At 46.5% G+C, this 23605-nt stretch overlaps 1 protein-coding gene and 4 non-coding genes across 7 annotated transcripts; all 5 read left to right on the top strand.

The window, feature by feature from the left end:
- The first annotated feature begins 68 nt into the window (after positions 1-68).
- Positions 69-23100, top strand: LOC119144759 (tRNA selenocysteine 1 associated protein 1). Of its 3 annotated transcripts, XM_037380510.1 has the most exons (14): positions 69-242; positions 3429-3526; positions 4329-4428; positions 6757-6809; positions 7399-7530; positions 10642-10761; positions 12193-12355; positions 12936-12969; positions 14739-18933; positions 19507-19695; positions 21005-21075; positions 21742-21800; positions 22164-22425; positions 22731-23100. In XM_037380510.1, exons 1-9 carry the CDS (start codon positions 216-218, stop codon positions 14873-14875), a joined length of 864 nt encoding a protein of 287 aa, XP_037236407.1. In that variant the 5' UTR covers positions 69-215; the 3' UTR covers positions 14876-18933; positions 19507-19695; positions 21005-21075; positions 21742-21800; positions 22164-22425; positions 22731-23100. The 3 variants fall into 3 exon arrangements, with proteins under 3 accessions (XP_037236407.1, XP_037236408.1, XP_037236409.1); XM_037380511.1 differs by lacking the exons at positions 19507-19695; positions 21005-21075; positions 21742-21800; positions 22164-22425; positions 22731-23100 and adding an exon at positions 3238-3314 and having other exon boundaries at positions 14739-16169; XM_037380512.1 differs by lacking the exons at positions 19507-19695; positions 21005-21075; positions 21742-21800; positions 22164-22425; positions 22731-23100 and adding an exon at positions 14315-14481 and having other exon boundaries at positions 14739-14831.
- LOC119145693 lies at positions 20693-20837 on the top strand. The gene has a single exon (XR_005103500.1). It is a non-coding gene; the product is annotated as a small nucleolar RNA SNORA16B/SNORA16A family (small nucleolar RNA).
- Positions 21507-21637, top strand: LOC119145697. Its single transcript, XR_005103503.1, has one exon. It is a non-coding gene; the product is annotated as a small nucleolar RNA SNORA44 (small nucleolar RNA).
- On the top strand, positions 21839-21956 carry LOC119145698. Its single transcript, XR_005103504.1, has one exon. It is a non-coding gene; the product is annotated as a small nucleolar RNA SNORA61 (small nucleolar RNA).
- Positions 22537-22607, top strand: LOC119145706. The gene has a single exon (XR_005103512.1). It is a non-coding gene; the product is annotated as a small nucleolar RNA SNORD99 (small nucleolar RNA).
- Positions 23101-23605: the final 505 nt, after the last annotated feature.

Here is a 23605-nt window from a genome sequence, read left to right on the forward strand (position 1 = left end):
GCAGGGGGCGCTGCCGCGGGCCGGGGCGCCCGTGGCGGCGGGGGCGCCGCTCTCTCCGCCCGCCGGGCGCCGCGGAGGAGGCGGCGGGGCAGCGCGGCGACGGAGCGGGCCGCGGGCTCGGCGTGAGGCGGCGCCGGCGGCGGCAGCGGCGGGGCCGAGCCGGGAGGCGAAAGTCGCGGCCCCGCTGAACCCGCCCCGGGGCCTGCGGGAGCAGCATGGCCGCCAGCCTGTGGATGGGGGACGTGAGTGTCCGGCCGGGACCCGCGCGGGGCTTTGTGAGGCGGGCAGCGGGGCGGCCTGGCAGGCGGGAGGCGGGAGGGCAGCGGCCGGGCCCGGGGGCACCGCGGGCAGGGGCGCACTGACCGTCCTGACCGACTGTCACCCTCGCACCGACTGACACCCTCACCCAGGCACCCTCGCACCGTCCGACTGACACCCTCACCCTGACTGACACCCTCACCCTGTCCGACTGACTGACACCCTCACACCTACCAACTGACTGACTGACTCCCTCACACTGACTGACACCCTCACACCTACTAACTGACACCCTCACCCTGACACCCACTGACTGACTGACTCTCTCACCCTGACACCCTCACACCCACCGACTGACACCCTCACACCAGCTGACTGCCTCATACCCTCACACTGACTGACACCCTCACTCAGAAACCCTCAAGTTGACTGACACCCTCACACCGACCTGACTGACTGACACCCTCACTGACTGACACCCTCTCACCAACCGACTGCCTGCCTGCCTGACACCCTCGCACCGACCAACTAACTGGCTGACTGACACCCTCACACTGACTGACACCCGCGCACCAACACCCCCGTGCACTGACACAGCCTCACAGACCCTGACACACACATAAACTCCCGAACTAACTGACACTCGCACACACGCTCTCCTGTGCACGCTGGCAGGCTCACGCAGGCTGACACACAAGCACACAGAGACACTAACCCCAGCCTGGCGGACACATTTGTGAGCAGTTGCACACTCACAGGTACAGACACACACACACCAGAGTGACCCTGGTGGCCTGCCCGCAGCCATGGTCACAGACACACTCATGGCACTCCCACCAGTGCCCCATGCCACCTGCGCTCGCTCTGGTGGGCAGCCACGCTCGTGGGCACTGACATGTTCTCAGGCTTTTGCGCTCAGGCTCTATTAGGCACTTACACGCTCCTTCATGTACTCACAAGCCTGTACGCTTGCATGCTTCTCGCGTTTATATGCTGAATGTAGCATGCTGCTTGTAGGTACTTACATGCTTATGGTCACACACTTTAAGGCACTTACACACTCACATGCTCGCACTCATGCTTGTGCTGCTAGGCTCACACGCTTGTGCTCACGCTTGTAGGCACTCGCATGCTTATGTGCACCTGTCCAAGAGTATCCCTCACTGCCTGCCCCACACACACGCACACCTGTGGGTACGCTGACATGCTGACACAGATTTGCACTCTCCTGCATGGACACACACTCATAAGCACTGACGCACTCTAGTATTTCCCTCATTCCTGCCTACATGTGCACCTGGCAGCACACTCAGATGCTTCTTCACCCTAGGTTGTCTCTTGCTGCTTGCTCACGTGCATGCTGTAGGCACATTCACATGGCAGTACGCACCCCACTTGTCCCTTGTTGTCTTCCCTTCACACACACTGCAGACACCCTCATACTCATGCACCTGTGTCCCTCACCGCTTGCTGTTGTACACACACATTCATGCACGCTGTATTGTAGTGTCTTTGCTGCCTGCCCCATGCTTGTGTACACCTGCGTATACGTACAGATATGCACATACAGTTACCTCTGTGTATCAGAGTTTTCACTTTGCCTGTTACTTGCACATGCATCTTTCTCCAGACCCGTTCTTACAGACTCACACCAGCATATTGTAGAGTACTGCTCGCCCTGTAGTCTTCCACAGTCTCTCACATTTGCGTGTGTACACACAACCCAGCATATCGCTGAGGATCCTGCTGGGTGCTTCCCTCTCACACACACACTCGTGCACGCCAGGTTTGCCATTGTACTGTGCATGAAGACTGACACATTAGGGAGTCTTCCACTGCCTGCCACTCACACAAGCGGACTCCCTGGAGTTTCTTTTACCCACACAAAGGGTTATCTACCACCTCTCCATCACAAGGCCATCTTTTTTCAGTCACCTCTCTCACATGCAGGTTGCGGCTCATTGAGACACACACATACAGACCCAAACAGTCACCTGTTGCCTTTATGGGTCTGGCTTTCCTGTACACACACCCCACAGGATCACCCTCTGCATGGCATGTCTGTACGGCGTAGTGCTGCCTCCTGCTTTTGGCACATGTAACGGAGTCATTTCTGCTTTACACTCACACATGCAAGTGCAGTATGGTCACCCACTATCAGATACTGCACGTTCTGTCATGCACACAAGTGATGGAGCCACCTGGTACCTGACAGACACACAAACATGCCTGGGGGCTGTCAGTTACCATGAGGTCATCTGTCTTACACAGGTATATATACTTACATATATGGAGCTATATATGTTTCCCCCACACCCTGGCCCCATGTTACCTGTCGTATGTGGTGCTCCCCATCAGTATGGTTTTTTGCACAAAACCTTAATTACAATCAGTTCCCTCCACTTTCTCTTACGCAGAGAGGCATCCTTTTCCCTCGGTCCCTTCATCATATATTTGATCCGAATTGCAGTGCCATTTCATACTTTCCAGTCCCTTACACCATACAGACACCTGCTCTCCAGCGTGTTCACTCTCACAGTACCACTGCCCTGCACTTCACACACACTCTGACATGACCCTCTCACCTGTGACATAGACACGGTCAGTGCACCCACCTGCAGTACAAAACGCAGAGCTATGGCGGGATGTGATTAGAAGTCTCCCCTCCCAGTGCTGCCCAGCATACCTGCGTGGTTATGCGAGGTAGGCACAGCTCTGCAAACCCCTACCCCAGCTCGGTGGGGGCTGCGTTACCTGCCACATACTGCCCATTAGTCATAGCACCCTGGGCTATGCCATGCCGATAGCGCTGGCCCAGCCTCCATTTGCAAATAGAGAAGGAGCCTGCCATCTCCTTATCCCCTGCTCCATGTAGTGAACGCTCAGTTTGTTGCTGTATGTTTCTGAGTGGCTTTTGTCCTTCTGTGAAAGCTCCCTGTTCTCTGAAATTCATGCTGTCTCTTGGGTTCCACTTTGCAGACTGTTGAGCCTGGTTCATGCATGCCTGCTGGTTTTGAGTGGCATCGACCCTCTTAAATGAGTCTTCTTTTTGAAGTGTAAGGGTAAAATACTTCTCAATAATGTTTTAACTGCTTAGGGTGACATTGACACATATATTCTCCTTTTTGTAGATGCCCTGGTCTAACTTTTTTTTTTTTTTGCTTTTATAGCTGGAGCCATATATGGATGAAAACTTTGTTTCAAGAGCCTTTGCCACCATGGGAGAGCTTGTACTGAGCGTAAAAATCATTCGAAACAGGTTGACAGGGTAACTGTTTATGCTTGTTCTCAGTTTGTTCTACCAGTGCATTTGGATTGAGCCGTTTGCCCTCTGCATGGCATCGCTGTGATCCTGTCCATACTGGAGTGGTTTTTCCCTTTGAGCTTTTCACCATTGCTGCCAACAATATGGGTATATTGATGCTAGCAATGGAGAGCAGAATTGCTGGCTCTTCAACCTCCCCATCAACAAACCAAGGTTTGGCCCTCATCCTGCAGTGCTTCAGCACTTACTCGGAGTGGCATATGTATGCCATATAGTCCCTCTGGGAATTACACCTCCTGGGCTAAAGGCTTCAGTGACTAGTCCGTGTTGTTCATTGCACTAGTGCAGCTATGTGATGATGGCAGAGGTGGGAAGTCTGACTTAGGAAGAGCAATATGAGAACCTTTTGAGTTCATTTGGAATAAAATGAGCGACTGTATACAGAATAAAGTCATTTTATATTCTTGTATATGTTATAATTTGAGATTTCAATTGTTTAAACTTGGGTGGGGAAATTTATAGTCAACGAAAGTAGGAAGTAAACTTAACTGTGAGCAAAACTATTTTCCATGTGCTTATGTTGACATGACTTAATGGTAAGTAGGGGCTATCACTTCACTTGAGATCCAGGATTACTTTGCTATCTTCTTTTTGGTAGCTAATGTTTATACTTTGAAAAAGAAATTGTTCAAAGTATTGCAACTATAGCAAATTTCCTACCAGTCATCTAAAAATAGAATATTCCTCCTCAAATGTGTTTTAAATCTGAAATCTTTCTGTCTCCTCTCCTGTGTTCTGTGTTCAGAATTCCAGCAGGCTATTGCTTTGTAGAATTTGCAGATCTAGCTACTGCAGAGAAATGTTTACACAAAATCAATGGAAAACCGCTTCCTGGTGCTACACCGGTAAGTAAATGAAATCAGCCAGTTGAGAACCTAAACTGGGAAGGAATAGATAGTATTAAACCTGTATTTTGAATGATTACAGACAAATTCAATGGTTAGCAAACTGGGATTCTTCTTGTCTTCAAAGTAATGAACATAAAACTATTAATGTTCTTGCTCAGATAATTGTTGAAAAAACCCACTAATTTCCATGTGAATGTCTGGATAAAATCAAGGCATAAAAATGTTTTGGTGTGTTTTTTTATTTCTAAGCATTTCTACTATTACCAAATTTGGATTAATAGGAAACCAGAGAAGAACAAGCAAAACATAGATTGAGTGTACCTACCACAGTCTTCCTGTCTCTCTCCGTTTGTAGTTCCATATTAATTTGTTACAGTGTGTATGTTGTTACATATGTACAAGCTGAACTTGCAAATTCACACTGAGTTTTGAGTAACTTTGATTTGCAAGACAAACATGACTTCTAAGCCTTGCATTATTCCTGGCCTTTAGCAAACAAAAGTTATTTAAACGTATTTACAGTGCAGAAGGAGCTAGACCATTGTATAATGGCCATACATAACAAATGTCTCAGATACATAAAAGCTAGGTGGTTAGGAAGAAGAGGAGGAATAGTCATAGAGGCTAATTTTAGGATGTTGACTCGAATGTGTAGTGGATTAAAATGGGATGGCTGACACAGCTGTCCGTTGTACCCGCAGAAGTTGGCTGCAGTAGCTAGGATGACTGGTTCATAAAGCAGCTCTAGAATCACCTCAGTTACGGTGTGATATAGTAAGGTAAACTGATGCCTGTTTCAGTGTAGTTAATACCCTGAGGAGGAAATGGGGAATTTCAGAATTGAGGATGGTGTTCCCCATTGAAGGGGGTAGATGAGAGGCCTAGAGGTGTCTGTTTCACCTGTCCTGTTTAACATGTAAATTGGAGCCTGTGATTAAGGGAAGCTCATCTTCCTAGGTGCCTTCTACAGTCACTAGAGAAACAAATAGAGGAGCTCTTGCAAGGACTAATATAATAATTTAAGTTTAGTTTCGGGAATACCTGTCTTTATCCATGGTTTAATTCAAAATGCAGTGTTGTATGGAGGGATAATTTATATGAACTCATAGAGAGAATTGCAGATGTCAGACAGAGATCCAGTGTAGGCAGCCTAAATCAGTGCAGTCAGCAGGCAACTGTCCAGCTCATCTCTTGCATTTAGATACTTTATCTCTTGTTTACAGAAAACTGAGTGTGGCTCGCTCTTTGATTTATTTTTGTATACCAAATCAGCCAAAGGAATAACAGAGAGCCATGGTGCTGTTGCTGTCGCTGTTTTACAGAATTAAGTGTCCCCAGTTCCCATTTGAGTGGAAGTACTTTCAAGTGTCTCATTGATTTTAAATCTAAAATATTGCAGTGAAGATTGGGATCCAAAAAAAGTTGAAAGTGCTTCAGAGTGGAATCTAAATTTTGTGTTAGCTTGTAAATGGTTCGCAGAGAGTTGTGTACCACTGTGCACCAGTGAATGCAAGCATGCAAGGAGCATGTTTATAGCCTAGAGTTAAGTCTTTGCTTTATTTTCCAATAATTATTTACGCTATCTTTGAGGGAAGAAAATACATCATAGGTACAGGAGCACAGTAGGCTCTCCACTATACTAAACAAATGTCCTGATCTCTAGATCGTGGACTCACAGTAGGCTTGCTTTCCTGGGAAAAGCCTATTCTATTTTCCTTTCCTGTTTGTTTAAAAAATAAAATGAGGTGCAAAGTTTAGGGAGGCCTCCAGTGTCCAATGACAGGTAGTTCTTTCAAAAACACCTTAATTTTGGATCTTAGTAAATGAGCAAATCATCCAGAGCAAAGTGTTTAGCCATACTTCCAGACTCAGGGATTGATTCTATTTTCCCGTGCGGCAGATTCTGGTCTGCCAGTATTTGTGTAAATCACAAATGTCCAATGGTCTGTGTGGTCATTTCCTTTTAAGACCTTAAAATTAGAATTCCTTTAATATTTGTTGTTAGTATCTCTGTTTTGTTTTCCTTAAAGACAAAAAAATTGGATGCTATATAAGGTTCACTTGTCTCTAGCTAGCTTTATAAACTGTTGAAGTAAAGATAGGCAAAACCACTTGGTGCAGGTTCTTTGCTGATTTTCATTGTTACAACTGTACTGACATCAAGTAAAATGTTGTCCTTGATATCTTAGCTGGCTGGCTTGACAGCATTGAACATCTGTCAACGTTAAGAAAGTTGTGTAAAATCAGCTTATTGTATTTTTTCCTAATTGTTTGGATTCATATGAGAATATTTGAATGTATGGATTCATTTTTGCCTTGTTTCAGGCAAAGCGATTTAAATTGAATTATGCAACATATGGAAAACAGCCCGATAACAGGTAAATGCTCAATATTTAATATTAGTTTTGCCTGCTTAATGTCTCTTTATCAGTTGCCTTTCAAAGAGTATTCAAAATCTGTAAACCCACAAGCACATCACTGCCAGTCTTTAGCAGAAGCAGGATAACGTAAACTGCCTGTCAGTTGTATGCTTTGCCTTTGGTGTAGCACAGCAGATTTGTCAGGAGTCTCTTTTCAGGTATTTAAATTTTGTAGCATCAAAGTTATCTAATTTCTTTATTATAATTTAAGATCAATATATTGGAAATAGAAAATCTATAAATGAGACATTAATGTTTTCTTGCCATGTTAGAAATCCAGAGATACCCTGTGAGAACTAAGCAATTAAATTATCTATATTTGATAAAAAGCAGTATTGAGTAGATTGGTTGTGCTGGTTGAATTAACTTGAAAAAGCTGTGCCAATAAAAATTTTAGTCACCTAAGCAACTTAACTGGCAACATGTTAAAGTGTCCATTAAATGGTCTTTTAATGTCACTTTTCTCTGAAGTCAAATGTTAGCTGTCACTCAGTGTGCCTTTTTTTTGTATGATTGTGCTTAAGATATTTTATTTTGATTTCTTTAGTCCAGAATATTCACTTTTTGTGGGAGACCTGACTCCTGATGTGGATGATGGCATGTTATATGAATTTTTTGTTAAAGTCTATCCATCGTGTAGAGGTGGAAAAGTTGTTTTGGACCAGGCAGGGGTATCCAAGTAAGTAATCTTCTTTATTTGTTCGTTTCTTTCACTTTACATGCAGCAACAGGAAAGATACAATGCGGCAAGGGGAAAAATTAATAGTTCCATCAGCTTAGATTTTAGTAATCTTAAAATACAATGTCTTGGACATTCAGTCTACAGTAGGCTTTGATAGTCTCCACAGTGTATTGTCACTCCTCTGTCAGTTTGATGCCCTTCGTGTGTTGGCAGTACATTATTGCATTTCTGAAAATGCTGAAAAATGCCCAAGTAATCTTGAAACACTGTCTTCTGGACTTTCAAATGGAATTGCACTCTTTCAGTCTTTAGGTTATTGAGTGTGTATTCCTGTGAAACCTTTACAGGTTTTTGTTTCAAATAGGGTAGGGCAAACAACGCTATGATTCATTGTCAGGTACTTAGTAGCCACCTTGTTTATCTTTACTGGAAACGTCTTGCCAAAAACAGGTGTCAAAAAGTCAGATTTCTTAACGTTATTAAAACATTTTCTAAATAGCAGAAAATGAAACTATTTTCCTAGAAGAGGGACCAGTTGGTGAGCATCCTGGTTTTCAGAACAGAACACGACTTCAATGAAACACAATATCCTGATGTAATACCTATGAGAATGTTTTGACAAGACTTAGAACATGGCTATAGCTCTCCCTTCTTTCTCACATAAGGTTTCTCAGTCTTAGACAAGTTGGTCTGAAGGAACTTCTGGAGGTCTCTGGTCCAACTTCCAACTCTGAGCAGGACTGTTGCCAATCCTAGATCAGGTCAGCCATGAATTGTGTAGCCTGGAAAACCTCACAGGATGGAGATAGTACAGCCTGTCTGGGCAGCCTGTCCTGAAGCTGCACTACGCCCCTAGTAATGAAGTTCTTCGTGTGCAACCTGAACCTCTTGTAGAGCTGCTCACTCTCTGACTTAAGTGCTCGTGCTGTTACTGCCACCTCACCTGAGACTCACACTGCCAGGGTGGGCTCCTGATGCCATCTCCTCCTCAGAGGTGTAAACTCAGCAGTTCTTGTTTTGCTGCACCTGCTTCCATCTCTGCCTGTAAAATAGGTGTCGAGTGACGCCTGTTGGGCCATTAGTTGGGCTTTGGGAACTGCTTGTAAGTGCAGACCTCGGGGAAAAAGAATCTGTGGTAGCTTTGGAAGTGGGGAAGGAGCAGGGACTTCAAAGTCCTATTGCTGGGTAGAGCACAGCTGTCTCCCCTAGCAGTGCCAGTGTGTTGCTGCCATGGGCTTTGTTGTGACTTGTGCTGTTACTCAAGGCTGAGGCAACTGCAGGTGTTGGTGTGATGTGAGAGAGGAACCCAGGGCCTGTGGACGTGCCTAGTGAAGCCCTGGCCCTTCCAGCCAGAGCTGCTAGATCAAGAAGGCCACCTCCCAGCACCTCTTGTCTAGGCAAGACAGGAACTTGGAGCCTGATGCTGTAGTGCTGTGCCTGCTTCTTTGCTTTCTGCTGAGGGTGCAGGCTGGGGGGCGTCTCCTGACTGCAAGGACAGGACAGAATGTCTGCCAGGGAGGTCCTGGCCACAAAGAAATTATTTCTTGGTGGGTTTTATTCTGTAATAAAATCTGGTTTAGCCGTTGGTGTGGAAAAAATTTAAGTGGAAAATTTGGAAGAATCACTGTCTCCCTTGTGCACCCAGCATCTATTCCTGTCCACACCATCCAACTCTTTATCAGTCCGTTTCTGTTTTGGAACTGCCAATCTTCCCGGTTTCATTTGCACACTTCTGGTCCCATCTGAAAGGCTGCAGGAGTCTTTAGCAGCTTAGAAACTTACACGCTTTTGTGTGTGAACACCTAAAACTGACTTAAACTAACTTAAAAGTTGACTTGCACCGGTTTAATTTGCCACAGTCCTTTTGCAGAGGGCAAGTTAAATAGAATGTGTACCCATGCAGAGTTTGGCTCTTGCTTAATTGTCCAGTTGGTCTGTGTGTGAGGAGTACATGTACATACATGCATACATGTATAAAAATAGGTATTTGGACTTGTGTGTATAGTTTGCTATGCAAGATACAGCATTTTATGGGGCACAGACTGCTCTGCAATAACTTCCAGTGTGGACCCACTGTGAGTACTAGGTGATGCCGCTTTCAAAATAGTGTGTTACATGGTGTTTAAGAGTTCCCACAGAACAGAAAATATGCTGTAAATTTACACCCTTGCTTACAGCTCGTTCTTTTCCCCAGGTAGACAAGCCCTTTCCCTCCCAAACTCCTTCCTTCGCCTAGATGGATTCCTCTTTCCCTCCCACACCTAAGTCTTTGATCTTTCTGCTGTGTGAGGTGGCCCATCCCATCTTGGGATCCTGGCACTGCCCTCTTGGATGCTGTTGCATTGCTTCTGACTCACTACAGCATCAGAATCCCACGCCAAGGACCTTTGGGTTTGGAGGGGAATTAATGTTTTTGGTCTGGCTGCCGTACAATACTGCTAGCACCACAGTGCAGGATTGCTGCAGTCGAGGGGTTGCTGGCTGTGTGCTGTCAGAGCAAGCTTTAACTTGATGTTAAGAGCTCCTTTTCAGGTCCACTTTTGGGAATGCTGATGGGGCCGTGCCATTGTTAGGAGTAACAGAAAGCCTCTTTGAATATTCTCCTGTTGAAAAAGGGACTTGATTGGAAAGTGTATCTCAATCAATCCTACAGAAAAGCAATGGCTTTTTTTCCTTCACAGTGGGGCAGTTTTAAATATAAACAACGCCTATGTCTTGTCAATCCTGTGCTGACTTGCAACTGTTTAGATTATCTGTATCCTCCCGGTATAGATTTGAGGCTTTACTACTGTTTGTTCATGCATTTTGACGTGTCTTGTGTTAGTTCACTTCCAGTTCCTCAGAATCCACCGGCACAAAGAATTACTTTAATTTCATCAAGCCCTTGAAAGTACTACCAAAGCTTAGACATACAGTTTCAAGCATTTTGCAAAAGCAACGGGAAGGCAGAATCATTTAATCTCTACTAAAAGCAGGGACAGCCCTAGCAAAAGTGTTTCATCTGCTGTGTTTTTCAAAAACAATTCTGACTTAACTGTAAACGTTTTTTTGAAAAGTGGCATGGCTCTTTTGGTTATGTTTGATATGAGTTATTCTGTATCTCTGCAGAGGTTACGGGTTCGTGAAATTCACGGATGAACTGGAACAGAAAAGAGCGCTGACAGAGTGTCAAGGAGCTGTGGGGTTGGGCTCTAAACCTGTACGCTTGAGTGTGGCTATACCAAAAGCGTGAGTATAAGAGCAGCCGAACATTTATGTAACAGCACTGTGATGTAAATCCCATGTATTTTTAAATGTCTTTTAGTGGTTTGGGTACATTTCTTGGATGTTTCCATCACAAAGTGAATACCCACAAATATACTAAAGTAGCTAGAGTATCAGAATGTACAGAAATTCAAAAAAATTACAACATTAGATCAAGACTAAGAATTTTACATTGTTTTTAACTGTATATACATTATTAAATACACACACATGTACACACACTGTATTTAAATATGATTATTTTTAAAGTATATATTCCTTTGCATTAAATTGAAATAGTCTAAATCTGCTTATTGATTTCTGGATAGCAAAGCTCAATTACCTTGCTAATTCTATTATAATGTCTACTAAATATAAGTCTTTTGGGGCAGGGATTAACTTTTTTTTCTGTGTTTGTTCAGAACCTGATACAATGAGATCCTGGTCTGACTTGGGGCTCGTAGCACTAGGGTAATACGAATAATAGTAATTGCTCCCTATTTGAATAATATTTAGATTTTCAGTGACCTCAGAAGTCTTGGGGGGATAAGGAAGAGAAAAGCAGAAAAAGGGGTGTATTGTGGTGAGAAGATTGTTTCCCTCTTCCTACTTCTCACTGATTTCATCATTAGACATAGCTTTATGTGTGACATTTTCATTTTCAAACAATATTTGTCATCTCATTATTTCAGATCTTGATAATCAGGTGGGACTCCTAGTTCCTTGGGAATGCTGCCACTTGGGAATTTTAGTCGGCTCACAGGCTATTTAAGTTTATGGTTTTTTAATTACTTGTAGTCCTTTTTACTTCTTGAGCTTTTCCAACTATGTGCATTGAAGACCACCCAATTCAATGAAAATGAGAACAATGAGTCATTGCTTAGGCTTCTCTGTGATAGTGGCAGAAGGGAGAGGTTTTTGTTCATTCTTACTAAAGAAAACACCAGTTATTTTGCAAGGCTCTAAGTCTTTAACTCTTCATGTAAAGCAAGACTCAGTACCTTGTCTCAGGAGGCTAAAGAGTACTTACCTTCATCCAGAAGGAAAAAGGGACCCAAGAATCTGGATCATGGTTCAGGATTGTTCTAAACTGAGGCTCATAGTCCTGAACTCTTCTCTTCCCAAAGCCAGAAAGTGATACTAAATTAACTCCTAGAGAATGAAAGCAGTGTTTGTTAATGAAGATGAGTATGAATACAGGAAAGGGCATTAAATTTAAACCACTTCTTTCTTTCTGCAAATGTATGCAAATGATAAATACTGCTGCAGTAAATAGCAAATACATTTTAAAGACTGAAATTTGCATGTTAGACTAAGCCTTGTCTATCTACCATGTTGTATCTTAAGCTATTTCAGTGCTTTTTTTCATAATTGTTCTGCATTATTTGCAACTTATTCCTGCTTTATTTTTTTAAGTAATCGTGTGAAACCAATGGAGTACAATCAGATGTACAACTATAATTATAACCAATATTACCAACAATATCACAACTACTATGCCCAGTGGGGCTATGACCAGAACACAGGCAGTTACAGCTACAGCTACCCCCAGTATGGATACACGCAGAGCACAATGCAGGTAGGACAGCACGATGTACTCACTCTTCAGTGATCTGTTAGCACAGAAACACGATATAGCTTACAGAACAGTGATGGGCACATTTTATCTTCAAGCTCTGGGGTCTTAATACAGCTACTTGATGAGGAAGCAAAACTGTTCAGCGGACCCTGGCACATACTGTTGCCTTATGTGGGGATATTGCCGGGACTGGAGGGGTGAAAAGGTCTGGAGGACACAAGGGGTCTCTTAAGATAGTTGTCATAGTAGAAGGGTTCTCCTGATAAGGGCAGTTGGACAGGCAGTAGAAAGACTGCCTGCTGGGATCCTTCGTAAGCCTTGTTTTGGAGAATAGAAGAGATCAAGACAGCCACCCAGCTTCACCACAGGAATTTCAAGAAATGCTGCCTCTGTTAGAAGTTTAGTGTGGGATCTCCCCCATGGAGTCTGTTGGGAGTGGAACACAGGGCTTGTGTGTGAAGAATTCTGTTGTAATCAGTCAGATACAAAAGTCAGTATATGACAGCAGTAATCAACAAGTGATGTTCGTAAAAGGAAAGATAAATATCTGCTCACCTAAGGGTTTTGTTTTCCCTTGCAGACATATGAAGAAGTTGGTGAGGATGCATTGGAAGGTACGTTTCTTGAATTCTAATCTAAGTTGTCTGTCTGTTCTGATTAGAGATATTCTTTCTCAAATTGACCCTTAATTTCCATGTATAGTATACCTTTATCTTTGAGTAAATCTGAGGTCTGAGAAAATTTGTGGGTCACTATCATATCACCTAGCACAATTGCATCCTTATTGTGCAGTTGGTGTCCCTAGTCTGAACCTTGTGAGGACTGAAACTAATTGACTTCACTAGCATTGAGATTTTAATCTTCTATAGTGTGCAAAACTTTTATCCTTTTTTTTAGTACTTTTTTGGTGTACCACAAAACCAATGTGGATATTCCGTTTTTCTGTAAAATCTTGGAATTTGGAGCCCAGGATATTTCACTGTGCTTTTAGTTTAAAAAAATAAATAATATGTTAGCACACTGATACAATATTTGCTTTAGCAGCCATTGCTTGAAATGAACTGCTAAACCATATTGAGGTTTTAGATATACATAGAAGCAGTTTTCATTTATTACTGCAAGAAAAATTAATTTTGTCCTAGCAGTTCCAAATTTCTGTCTGGAGTGGAATATGCACTATGCAGTATATCTTGTCCTTCTCTTTAAAAAAAAAAAACTCATATCATCAAAAATTTTAAAATTAAAATGGTAACAGCAGAAAGCAGCTGGATTCTTTACAGGATCTGTAGGTATCAGTAATGATGTCAGTGAGAAAACCCTTAATGGCTTTTAAAAGCATTACAGGAGAGCTTTTCTTCGTCTGAAACTAACAGACCCGTACTATACTTAGAGTATCTCTGGGGTGTCTTTTTCTCATTGATTAAATTAATATGTTGGAATTTATAGGAAACTGAAATAACTTATTGCCAGTGTGTCATTCCTTTTTCTTAATTCTGTTCTCCTGTGATGTATTACAGCATGATAAAGCTAAAACCGGACACGTTTACAAGCATTTTATTCCTGATGTGTTTTGTAGTTTTTCCATTCAGTCAGCTAATTGCTTTGCACTCCAATAGCTGCTTACTAACTAACCTATGTGATTGTGCTACTCTGATAACCTGCGCTATTAGATTGTGGGCGGTGTTAGTTGAGCCAAACCACATCCTACAAGTGGTTTGGGGAATACGATGAGTCAATTATTGTGAAATGTTAAGCGTGCGTTGGTAGCAGCAGAATTGTACCCGCTGGGTTGCTATCCAGCTCCAAACTGCTTTACAAACATTTCTTTCAACTGTAAAGTAGGGGACATGTTCATACGTAATTCACTGGGTGTTGCTGGCACTTCTTTGGTTACTAACTGTGAAATGCTTTGAGATGTTCGAGGCTTTGGCAGACGAGCTCTGGTGACTCTTGTTGCAGCAGCGTAAGACGCTACCGTCCTCAGCCATCCACTCTGACCCTGTAGTGGAGGGAGCAGAACGGAACGTGTGCCTGCGCCTCCGCTCCTCCACTTTGCAGTCCGGTGCCTTAGTGCCAACCCACCTTCTTTGGCAGTTTAAGTGGCTACACTGGGCTGCGAGGTGCAGGTATGCGTTCTCTCTGTTGACTCTACTATGGGGGCAATCACCACTGGAAAGAGGGACGTATTTGGATGTAGTTATTTCTTATCCCATTGCAGAAAGATTTAGCAGGGCTGATCTAGTCAGGTTCATGATTGGGCAAGTGCTGGGAATGTTTTGTGACCTCCCCCATTTGTTTTAATAGAACTAACATGTTTACAGGGTGTGGGTTTTTTCCCAAAACATTTGGTATGTGACCTGTTTCTCTGTCTTTCCTCCTTTAGATCCAACGCCTCAGTTAGACGTCCATGAAGCAAATAAACAGTTTATGGAACAGAGTGAAGAGCTCTATGATGCCTTGATGGACTGTCATTGGCAGCCTTTGGACACTGTCTCGTCAGAGATTCCAGCCGTGTTATAGCCTCGTTGCTGAGGTGCTGTGTCTGTGTGACAAGCCCGCCAGTGCGCTCCGGACTGTTATGCTGCACCTGGATCCTGCAGTAGTGAGGGGTGGCCCTTTCTGCACCCTGGTCTGTTACTCGAAGTACAGGAGGACTGTGGCCTTCCCTGTACAGAATGAGTATCGTAGGAGCATCATGGTAACTTTTATTCATGGTGAAAGTTAGAACTGCAGCAGTTTTATTCCTTTTGTCTTGAAATGAACTCTTAATACTTATTGGGAATTGTAATTTATAAACTTTCAACGAGATGGCACAGGGGAAAGACTCTACTCCAACGTACAATAAAACAGTTGGTCTTTTAAGTAAAATTACCCTTTGCATTTTGGTTCCTGCCCATCTTTCTGTTTTGCTGCCCATTTAACTGTCTTCAGTCATTTGATCCAACTCTCATGAATGTGTTTTTTTTTAAAAAAATCATTGTTGAATACACAAAAATGTCTCAAAAGCTTTCTAGTGACTGCTTAAGGTTGCTGTAACTTGAGTACAGGGAAGAACCGTGTAGATGAAAGCTTAAGTTCAGTTTAACCTGAGCTGTGATCTTGAGCTAGCAATTTTATAGCTCGGTGTTCTTAAGCAATCTACCTGAACAGCATTTTGGACAGTAAAGACAGAAAGGAGCGTTACAAAACTGCTACAGACTGATGCCTTCTACCTGATCTCTCGCACATTTGGCTTGCTTTTCCACCTGTGTACGAGGAAATAATTCCCCATCAGTCAAGCAGTTTAAAATACTTTTACCAGCAACCTTGTTTAAATGTTATTTTGTGTATCATGCCTTTTTTCGTTGCGGACACACCTTGATGGTCTCATTAAGATGTTGATATTTCATAGTGTCTTCCACTGTCCTGTCAGAGTGAATACGGTGAAACTGAAGATCTTGCAGCAAAAACGGGTCAGAGCAATCTAATTGATATATTGTGCAACAAATTGTTGCTAACGTGGAAAGCAGTTTTCTACTGGATGTTGTATAAGCTGGATGGACAAGCAATATATTTAAGCTAATATTATGTTGCATTAGAGGTGAAAGCGAAAATAATAGCACTTATGTACATGTTATAAGCCCTTTTCAGGCTTTTGTGCCTTAAACTCTTTGAGAAATAGAAACAGATAAACTACCTGTAATAAATGTCTATCCAAGAAATAGTTTGGTAACTGAAATTGCTACTGCAAAGCATTTAGTTGCCTCCCTGCCCATGTTGATGCAGAGATTTGCCACAAAATTTAAATACTTTCATAAAACCTACTTCTACTACACCTTTGTTTGTGTCCATAATTATGATATACTTGTCAGTCTGTGGTCTTCTTTTCAACTGCAATGGTAAACGCACTGCGAATGTGTGGGGAATGGTGACATATACTGGAGTTAGCATGTTTCTGAACAAGTGCAACTAGAGGACTACTGGACCCCTGCATTCTCATTTGCTGTGAATTTTTTCCTCCTGCTGCGCATCTGACTGGGCTGTGGGCTGTTAACAGTTCCCTAACCTTCAGTTACTCTGAATTTAAGGCAGTGAGTGTTCCCTGTGTGTGCTGGTCATGTTTCAGAGGCAGCAGAGAAGTGGAAGAGAGCAGAGCGCTTTTTTTCTACTGATGTAGCCAGCCAGCGCAGATGATGCCCCTCTCCTTGGAAAGTGCCTGTTCAATAGACTGGTGTTTCAGAGATGACATAAAGAATAGGGGAAGGGGGTATGTTCTGCTGTTAAACACTTTCTAGATCATTCTGTTACTGTGCTGCAACAGTGGTGCCCTGTGCGCCCTTCATTCCCCTTTTGGACCTGCCTTCCCTATCCCCCCCCAAATTTTTTTATAGTGCTAATTTACTACGAGAGGTGACCTGAAGCCACACTTAACTTTATCGCTATAATTTACGCTGCTATGCTAAGGCTGGCCAGCATCACTGTCCTGTGTAATATTTCCTACCGCATGGATCAGCCGTATCCAAGTCTTGTCTCTAAAGGACAGTGGAGCAGGTATCACAGAGCAGCACCCCACACCGACAGCAGCTGTGTGGCAAAAGCATTTTGCTCTCTGGTTTTGTTTTTGTGGTGGAAAGAAAATTGGTAATGATCAGCCCGATCCATCGTAACCCCCTAGTTTCTAGGAGAGTGGTGTGTACACAGACCCATGGGCCCTTATGTGAGAACAATTTGGGAGCGCAGAGGCCAGCAAAGACTGCTTGCTGAAGCCTGTTTACTGGTGCTGTGGAGCTTAAAATAGCTCACGCGTTTCCTTTTAGGAGAGAGGTTGACATGACGCTTTGGGCCATGTTCCCGTGATGTGTGAGCCAGCCTTTTGGGGTTGTTGTGAGAATCCCAGCCAGTGTTCTGTTGAGCTATTAATCTCTCCGCACTTTTTTCTGTGTATCACTTATTTATTCATCTTAATGTTCATTTTCAGCTCCCGGCCTTTATTGCAGCATCTGAAGCACAGAGAGACTTTCGTATGGAGCTACAAAACAGCCAGTCACCTGGATCTTGTAGGGTTTGTGTTTTGGAATCCAAGTTAAACAGAGTGTGGGATTTTGTTTGTCATGGATGGCTACAGGAAAAGCCCTGATTAATTACCACTTAGTGTAACACAAGATGAAAGACAAGGACTCCGTGTAGTAAGGTAAATTCTGCTTTTATCTTTATGTGCTAAAGGCAAGAAATCCAAGGCAGATGATATCACCGCTCACTGGGATTATGTAATTCTTGAAAATTGCATCAAAATCTGCAACTGAGGTTATGAAGTATTCCGCCTTTCAGCACGCAACGTTTACTAGTAATTACAAAAATGACTCAAACATTCTTACTGCGTTGCTTGATGAAGATGCGATGATCCAACTTAGATTACTCTAAGTTGCAGGGACTCCGGGATTACCATTTGAGTTACACAGACTGAAAAATGTTTAGCCAACTGCAGAGCTGGAAAGACGTGGGCGTTACTCCTGTTGGGCATGAAGTGGTGATTTCCAAAGCATAAGCTGCAAAGCTGGGGGGTGGCCTGTTGCCATTAACATCTGTTTAATTAAAAGCTTGACAGTAAGCATTGGGGGTGGCCTGTGAGAGATTCTGACTGGCTTCCAATGGGATGAGGAGCCTGAAACCATTTATTTAGCAAATGTGGGTCAGTACCAGCGCAGCCCCATGTGTGGGTGGAGGAATCTGACGGGGGCCGGCAATGATGTTTTCTCTGTGTGTCTGACTAGGGAAAATTCCTGTTACTTGGACCAGTTTCAGGAGGCAGGTTCACATCCCGCACACCAAGGAGTACCAAACACCCTTAGGTATTTCTCTGAATCCCTTTTAAGGAACGGAGATGTTTGCCTCTGATCTTTGTGTACTCAGTTTCTTATTACTGGTTTGCTAATCCCCAGCTTCTGCTAAACAAGATCTGAGAGGAATTTTTACCTTCCAACCTCGCTATCTCCCAGTGTATCTTGTAAAGCATACCGGATACACCAGTTTCTGGATTTAACTTGGGATTTGCTTAGACATGAAATTAACTCAGTGGCAGGATAGGGTATGAATTTTAAATGCAGTATACTGCTACTTTTGGAAAAAGAAAACGGTTTTACCGAGTGCAGTCAGTTTTGTGAGAAGGTTTTGGGGTGCTGCTTGGCACACGCTCCATTTTTCTCAGATGATATCATGCTGCTTCTGCTGTAAAATTTCCAGGGCCAAAGCAATGGTAGATAAGGCGGTTGAGGCAATACAGATTGAGCTGTATGTGGATCCCATGCATGGGATCCTGAGGAACCGCAGGCACAGCAACCCACCTGGATCACTAATTCATACTTGCTTTTCCTCTGAGTTTTCCACAGAGCACATCCCTGTGGGTTGTCTGCTCCCACCTCTCTGGTGGTCGGAATTGCAGCCTCTTCCAGCGTTTGCTCAGCATCCCGCGCTGCGGAAGGGGCTGATGGGAAGCTCCCAGCCATAGCGGCAGGTTTGATCAGGGCTTCGCTGACCACAGACGTACAGTGGGATTTTCTCTGCTCTTCCGTGGATCTCCGTTCATCTTCTGGTGGGCTGAGGTCTGCTGACCATCCGTTGCTTTTCAGTGGAGCATTTTGGCTATTCTTCCAGTTTAGCATTTGGAAGATTCTCTTCCCAAACGCTTGATTTTTACCAAGGTTTGAATTTTGGGGGAGGGTTTGTTTGGGTGGGGTTTTTTTTGCTGCAGAGAGCTCCCAGTTTCTGGCCTGCCCTAAGATTTGACAGGGAGATTTCTAGGTTCACTTTGCACAAGTTGCTGTGCCAAGGAGAATCTGGGCTGCCCAGGGAATGCCTCGTGACTTGGCTGAGCAGCTGCGAGATCCATGCAGGAGGTGGAGGACGGAACCAGCTGCTTATAACCTGTCCCCACCCGCTTGCAGAGAGCTGTCTTCAGAAGAGCTTGGCCATGCAGGGTTTGGGGCTCATTTCCAGAGCTCTGCTTTAAATGGGTGCTGGGCTCATTTTATTGGTAATCCGGCATGTTTGTGGTGGGGTGACCAGCTTGAAAGGCTGATTGCCGAGCTCTGTAAATTTTTTCATCTGTGCATTTTGCTCAGAAGAGATTAAAAACTAACTATTGTTCTCCCTCGTCCTTTTTGCACTTTCTTCAGGGCTCAGGGGTAGGACGCAGTCTTGGGCTTTTCAGCCTGGTTTCTCAGGGTGGCTGTGGCTTCAGCATCAGTTGCCTGCAGGCATGTCAGCAGCCCCTTCCACCCAGCCGGCAGGTGCTCTCCTTTCAAATCCTTTCCACCGATTATGGATCACAAGCCAGGAGCCAGGCAGAGGTGCTGTTTTGGCAGGTAAGACTTCTGTTTCCAAGAAACTTTCCTTCCATTCCCCGAGGGTGGGGTGTTCCCCCTGCCTTCCAAAACAGAGGAAGGAGTGGGGAAAAGGTGGCCGCTGCCTTCACCTGTTGTAAGAGCAACCCCTGACACACACCTGGCGAGGAGGAGGAGAGGGAAATTCTTTGTGCTGCACAGACCAGAGATTCTTTTTTTTTCTTTTTTTTTTTTTTTTTTGGGGGGGGGGGGCGGTGCGCAGCCCAGCTCCAGAGCAAATCATGGTCTTGTGGCTTGGGGGTGGGATTTCCCCACCCTCCCTGCTGCTGTCGGATGAGGTGGGAGCGATTATCCTTTGGGGAGGGGGATGGGATGGCATGGCATGGCATGGCACGGGATGGCATGGGACAGGATGGGATGGGACGGGATGGCACGGGATGGGATGGCACGGGATGGGATGGGGTGAGATGGGATGGCACGGGATGGGATGGGGTGAGATGGGATGGGATGGCATGGGGTGGGATGGCATGGCAAGGCACGAGCTGTGATGGCACAGGGCGGGATGGCATGGCGCATTATGGCACGGCGTGTTTGTTAGGGCACCGCGTGTTAGGGCACGGCGCGGCGCGGCGCGGGGGGCGCGGTGGCGGCAGGTGGCGCGAACCACAGCTCCCAGAAGGCTCTGCGGGAGGGCCCGGCCCCAGCAGCCAATCGGCGCCCGCGCTGCCGCCCTATAAAGCGCCGCCGCGGGGGCCCGCCCGCCTCTCACTGCGATGGCGGCCGCGGGGCCTCAGGGTCGGGGAGTGTGGGACCCATCCGCCGCCATCCGCCCTCCCCGGGGCTCTCTCGCCGCACTGCCCCCCCCCCCCCCCGCATCGGCATCCTGCGTTGCCCCCCGCGGGCCGCCCCGCCGGGCGGCGCTCCGATGTGCCGGGAAGGGCCTTGCTCCCTCCGCCGGGCCGGGCCCGCCGCGGGTGAGCCTCGGAGGGGGGCTGCTGGGCGGGGGGGGCGCGGGCCTGGCCGGCCCTGTCGAAGCTGCGTCTGTCTCGGTGCTGTGGCAGATGCAGTCAAAAAGGAGCCGAGAGCGAGGAGTTTTTCCTTGACGGTCGCCGCTCAGTTTGATTCTCCGTAACTGTCCGGCAACATTGCAGGAAACTACACGGCCCTGGGCGGGGGGCTGGGGCCGGGGGAGGGCGGCTGCCCCAGTAGCTGCTGCTGGGGCCCGAGCCGGTGCTTGCGGAGGTGGGAGGGGGCGGGTGTCGTGGCGGTTGGGTTGGTGTGAGATGCTTTTTTTTGTCACCCAAAGCTCAAGGCTGTGTTCTCCCCGCAGCACCTTGGCACGGCGGTGAGCCCGGTGCGGGGGACGGCTGATGGCGGCCTCGGCTTGGGAGCACCGGGAAGGTGAGATGCGTGAGCCGGGCTCTGGTGTCTCCCGCACGCTGGGAGCTGGGTTGGCTGCACAGCCTCCCTCGGCCCGAGCCCGACCAGCAGCTCCTGGCCCTTGGCTAGCAGGCAGTGCCAGCACGGAGCCCAGCCCAGGCGCCCTGGGCCCTCTGCAGGCTGGTGCTGGGCATTGGGCCCCGCAGCCAAGGCTCACCCTCTGGCAGGGCCTGTTACAGGTACCGCTGCAGTCATTAAAAACTGCCAACTCCCCTTAATTCTTGCTGTCGAGATCATGTGCGGGTGGGTTATGGGGTCTCTCCACTGTCGCTGGGCCTGGCTAGTGGCAGAACTGGGAATCCAGGCTGATCCAAAGCCAGCAGACAGTTGGCTGCTCGCTCCGTCTGCTGCCCGCAGCTGTAACGGGCATTGCCAGGTGAGCTCGGTGGTGACCGCGTGTTGATCCAAGAGCTGTGGCTCCCTGCAGTAGCTACAGGTCTCCAACAACATGCAAGAGCAACGGGAAGGTCTTTGACTGCTGGGCCTCTTTTGCCTGCTGCTGTCACTCGCCCTTCCTATAAATTTTCAGGAATTTTAGGGTGGTTTTAGGGCGGGTGTGTCAGTGATGGGTACTTCTGGGTCTGCAGCCTGCTGCTGATGTTGGGGGGGTCTTGCAATGTCTTCCAGGGTTGCTTGGTGTTTCAGAGCTTGCTCAGCTGATGCCCTGCCTGCCGAATAGACCCGAGGTAAGAATGTAGCATTTTTGGCAGAGCTCTGTAGCCTGGCCCTCCAGATCCCTTTCCCATCAGATCTGAATACCGATCTTGTGGTCAAAAAAGGAGGAAAATTAACATTCAGACTGGTCTCAGCCTCTTTGCTGGTACAGCCCTGCTCTGAGAGGGGCCAGTTGGAAGACAGTCTGTGCTGGCCTTGTTCTTTCGGGAGGGCTGGGGTGGGAGTGGAACCTCCCCTCCCAGCAAGAGAACAGGTAAATGTTGGGCACGGAGAGCAGAGGTGCCATGAAGATTTGCAGGCTGGGGTTTACTTTAGCTGAATCTGACACACCGATTCCTGGCGTGCAGACACTTACCTGTGGCTCTTTTTTTCAGGAATTATTCCCTTACTAGAAAAAGCAAAGAACTTAAAAGAGTCCCAGTTGCCCGTGGAAGGATTTGGTTTGCTCTCCTTAGGGCCCAAGTCGTGGGGGAGGCCGTGACACGGAGCCCATGAGCACCCTTTGTGGGTAATTGCCAAGCATTCAGTCTTTCGAGTTGGGGTCTCCAGTCCTGGAGGACAAAGGACAGTTTGGGCTTACTGCGCCTGTGCTAGAAGTGGCCGGACCTATCATCTAGCCTGTGCAGGGCTTTGCAGGTGGGAACGATTGACTTCATTAGCAATTTTTTTTAATTGGGCAGCGTATTTGCAGGGCAGAGTGGTGGTGAGATAAGGTGCACCACACCAGCCCTCTTGAAGTGAGTGCAGCCTGGTCCGTGATGACTCCTTTCTTTGGAGACTGTTGGATGAATCCTGCGGATATGGGGCTGAGGCCAGGCCTGAACTAGCCAAAATCTCACTGTGGCAGGGAATTCCTTAACACGGGTGAAAGCTGGAGCAATGCAGAGTCAAAGTGCTCTTCATTCAGGCTGGATTATTTTTTTTTTTTATCTCTTCTTCAGGTCTAAAGAGAACGTGGAGCTGATGTGAGCCAATCCCTGAGGATTTTGGTGCTGCAGTGCAAGACTTTGTGCATTTCCAGCCCTTTCCTCCCGAAGCAGGAGCTCTTTGTAGCTGGATCCTGGCTCCTTCCCGAGGCGTGAGCTCCCCCGGGTGGGAGCAGCCGCTCCTGTGCTCTGCTCACCCGCGCCACAGGGAGCAGGAGCTTGTCTGGCTCCAGGTGCTGCTCAAGCTCCTGTTTGAACACTGTGTGGAAGAACAGCCCCTTCTGTGGAGCGTTCTCAGGGAAAAAGTTTTTTTTTGGGGGGGGGGGTGCATGGGGGGGTGTCGGTATAAAGCATTTTGAGGGTAAATAAACATGATCACTTGAAATTCTTGCTGTGTCTCCTGTGCTGGTGTTGGGGGATCCTCGCAGGTGTCCTGGGGTGACACTTCGCTCACAAAATCTGAGCAATGTCTTCCACCCGGGGTTCCCCGTCCTTCCAGGCGAGTTTATCAGTGCTTCTCCCATGGCTGCACTGGTGGCTGGATCTCCAGGCAGCTGTTGGGTGTCTCCAACGTGATTTTTCTCAAAACCTGTCTCTTGTCTTTTCCTGTGCAGGTCCGTGCCCATAACCCCGGGTTCTGGGATGTGGAGGCCTCACACACAGCGCTGCGTTGACTGGGAGCCCAACTCACTTCCACCAGGCACTGGGGCCGGCGCAGCAGCTGCCGCTGGGGCTTCCCCGTCCCCGCGGTGCTGGGCGGTGGGTCCAGGGGTGCGAAGGCAGCGTCGTGCCTGCCAGCATCCTTTGCCGGAGCCCTGGTGACTCGAGGGGGAACAAACGGGGGGAACCTGTTGTGCCGACCCTGCAGAGCCATCGGGAGGGGAAGGGCT

Source organism: Falco rusticolus, chromosome 3 (genome assembly GCF_015220075.1).
Source record: "Falco rusticolus isolate bFalRus1 chromosome 3, bFalRus1.pri, whole genome shotgun sequence".
Taxonomy (NCBI): Eukaryota; Metazoa; Chordata; class Aves; order Falconiformes; family Falconidae; genus Falco; species Falco rusticolus.

What these genes read in the sequence shown, in the direction of transcription:
- LOC119144759 (XM_037380510.1), top strand. Translation starts at nt 216, where the DNA reads ATGGCCGCCAGCCTGTGGATGGGGGAC. An exon ending in GGAAAACAGCCCGATAACAG is followed by an intron (nt 6,810 to 7,398) that starts GTAAATGCTCAA and finishes TGATTTCTTTAG; the next exon opens with TCCAGAATATTCACTTTTTG. An exon ending in GACCAGGCAGGGGTATCCAA is followed by an intron (nt 7,531 to 10,641) that starts GTAAGTAATCTT and finishes GTATCTCTGCAG; the next exon opens with AGGTTACGGGTTCGTGAAAT.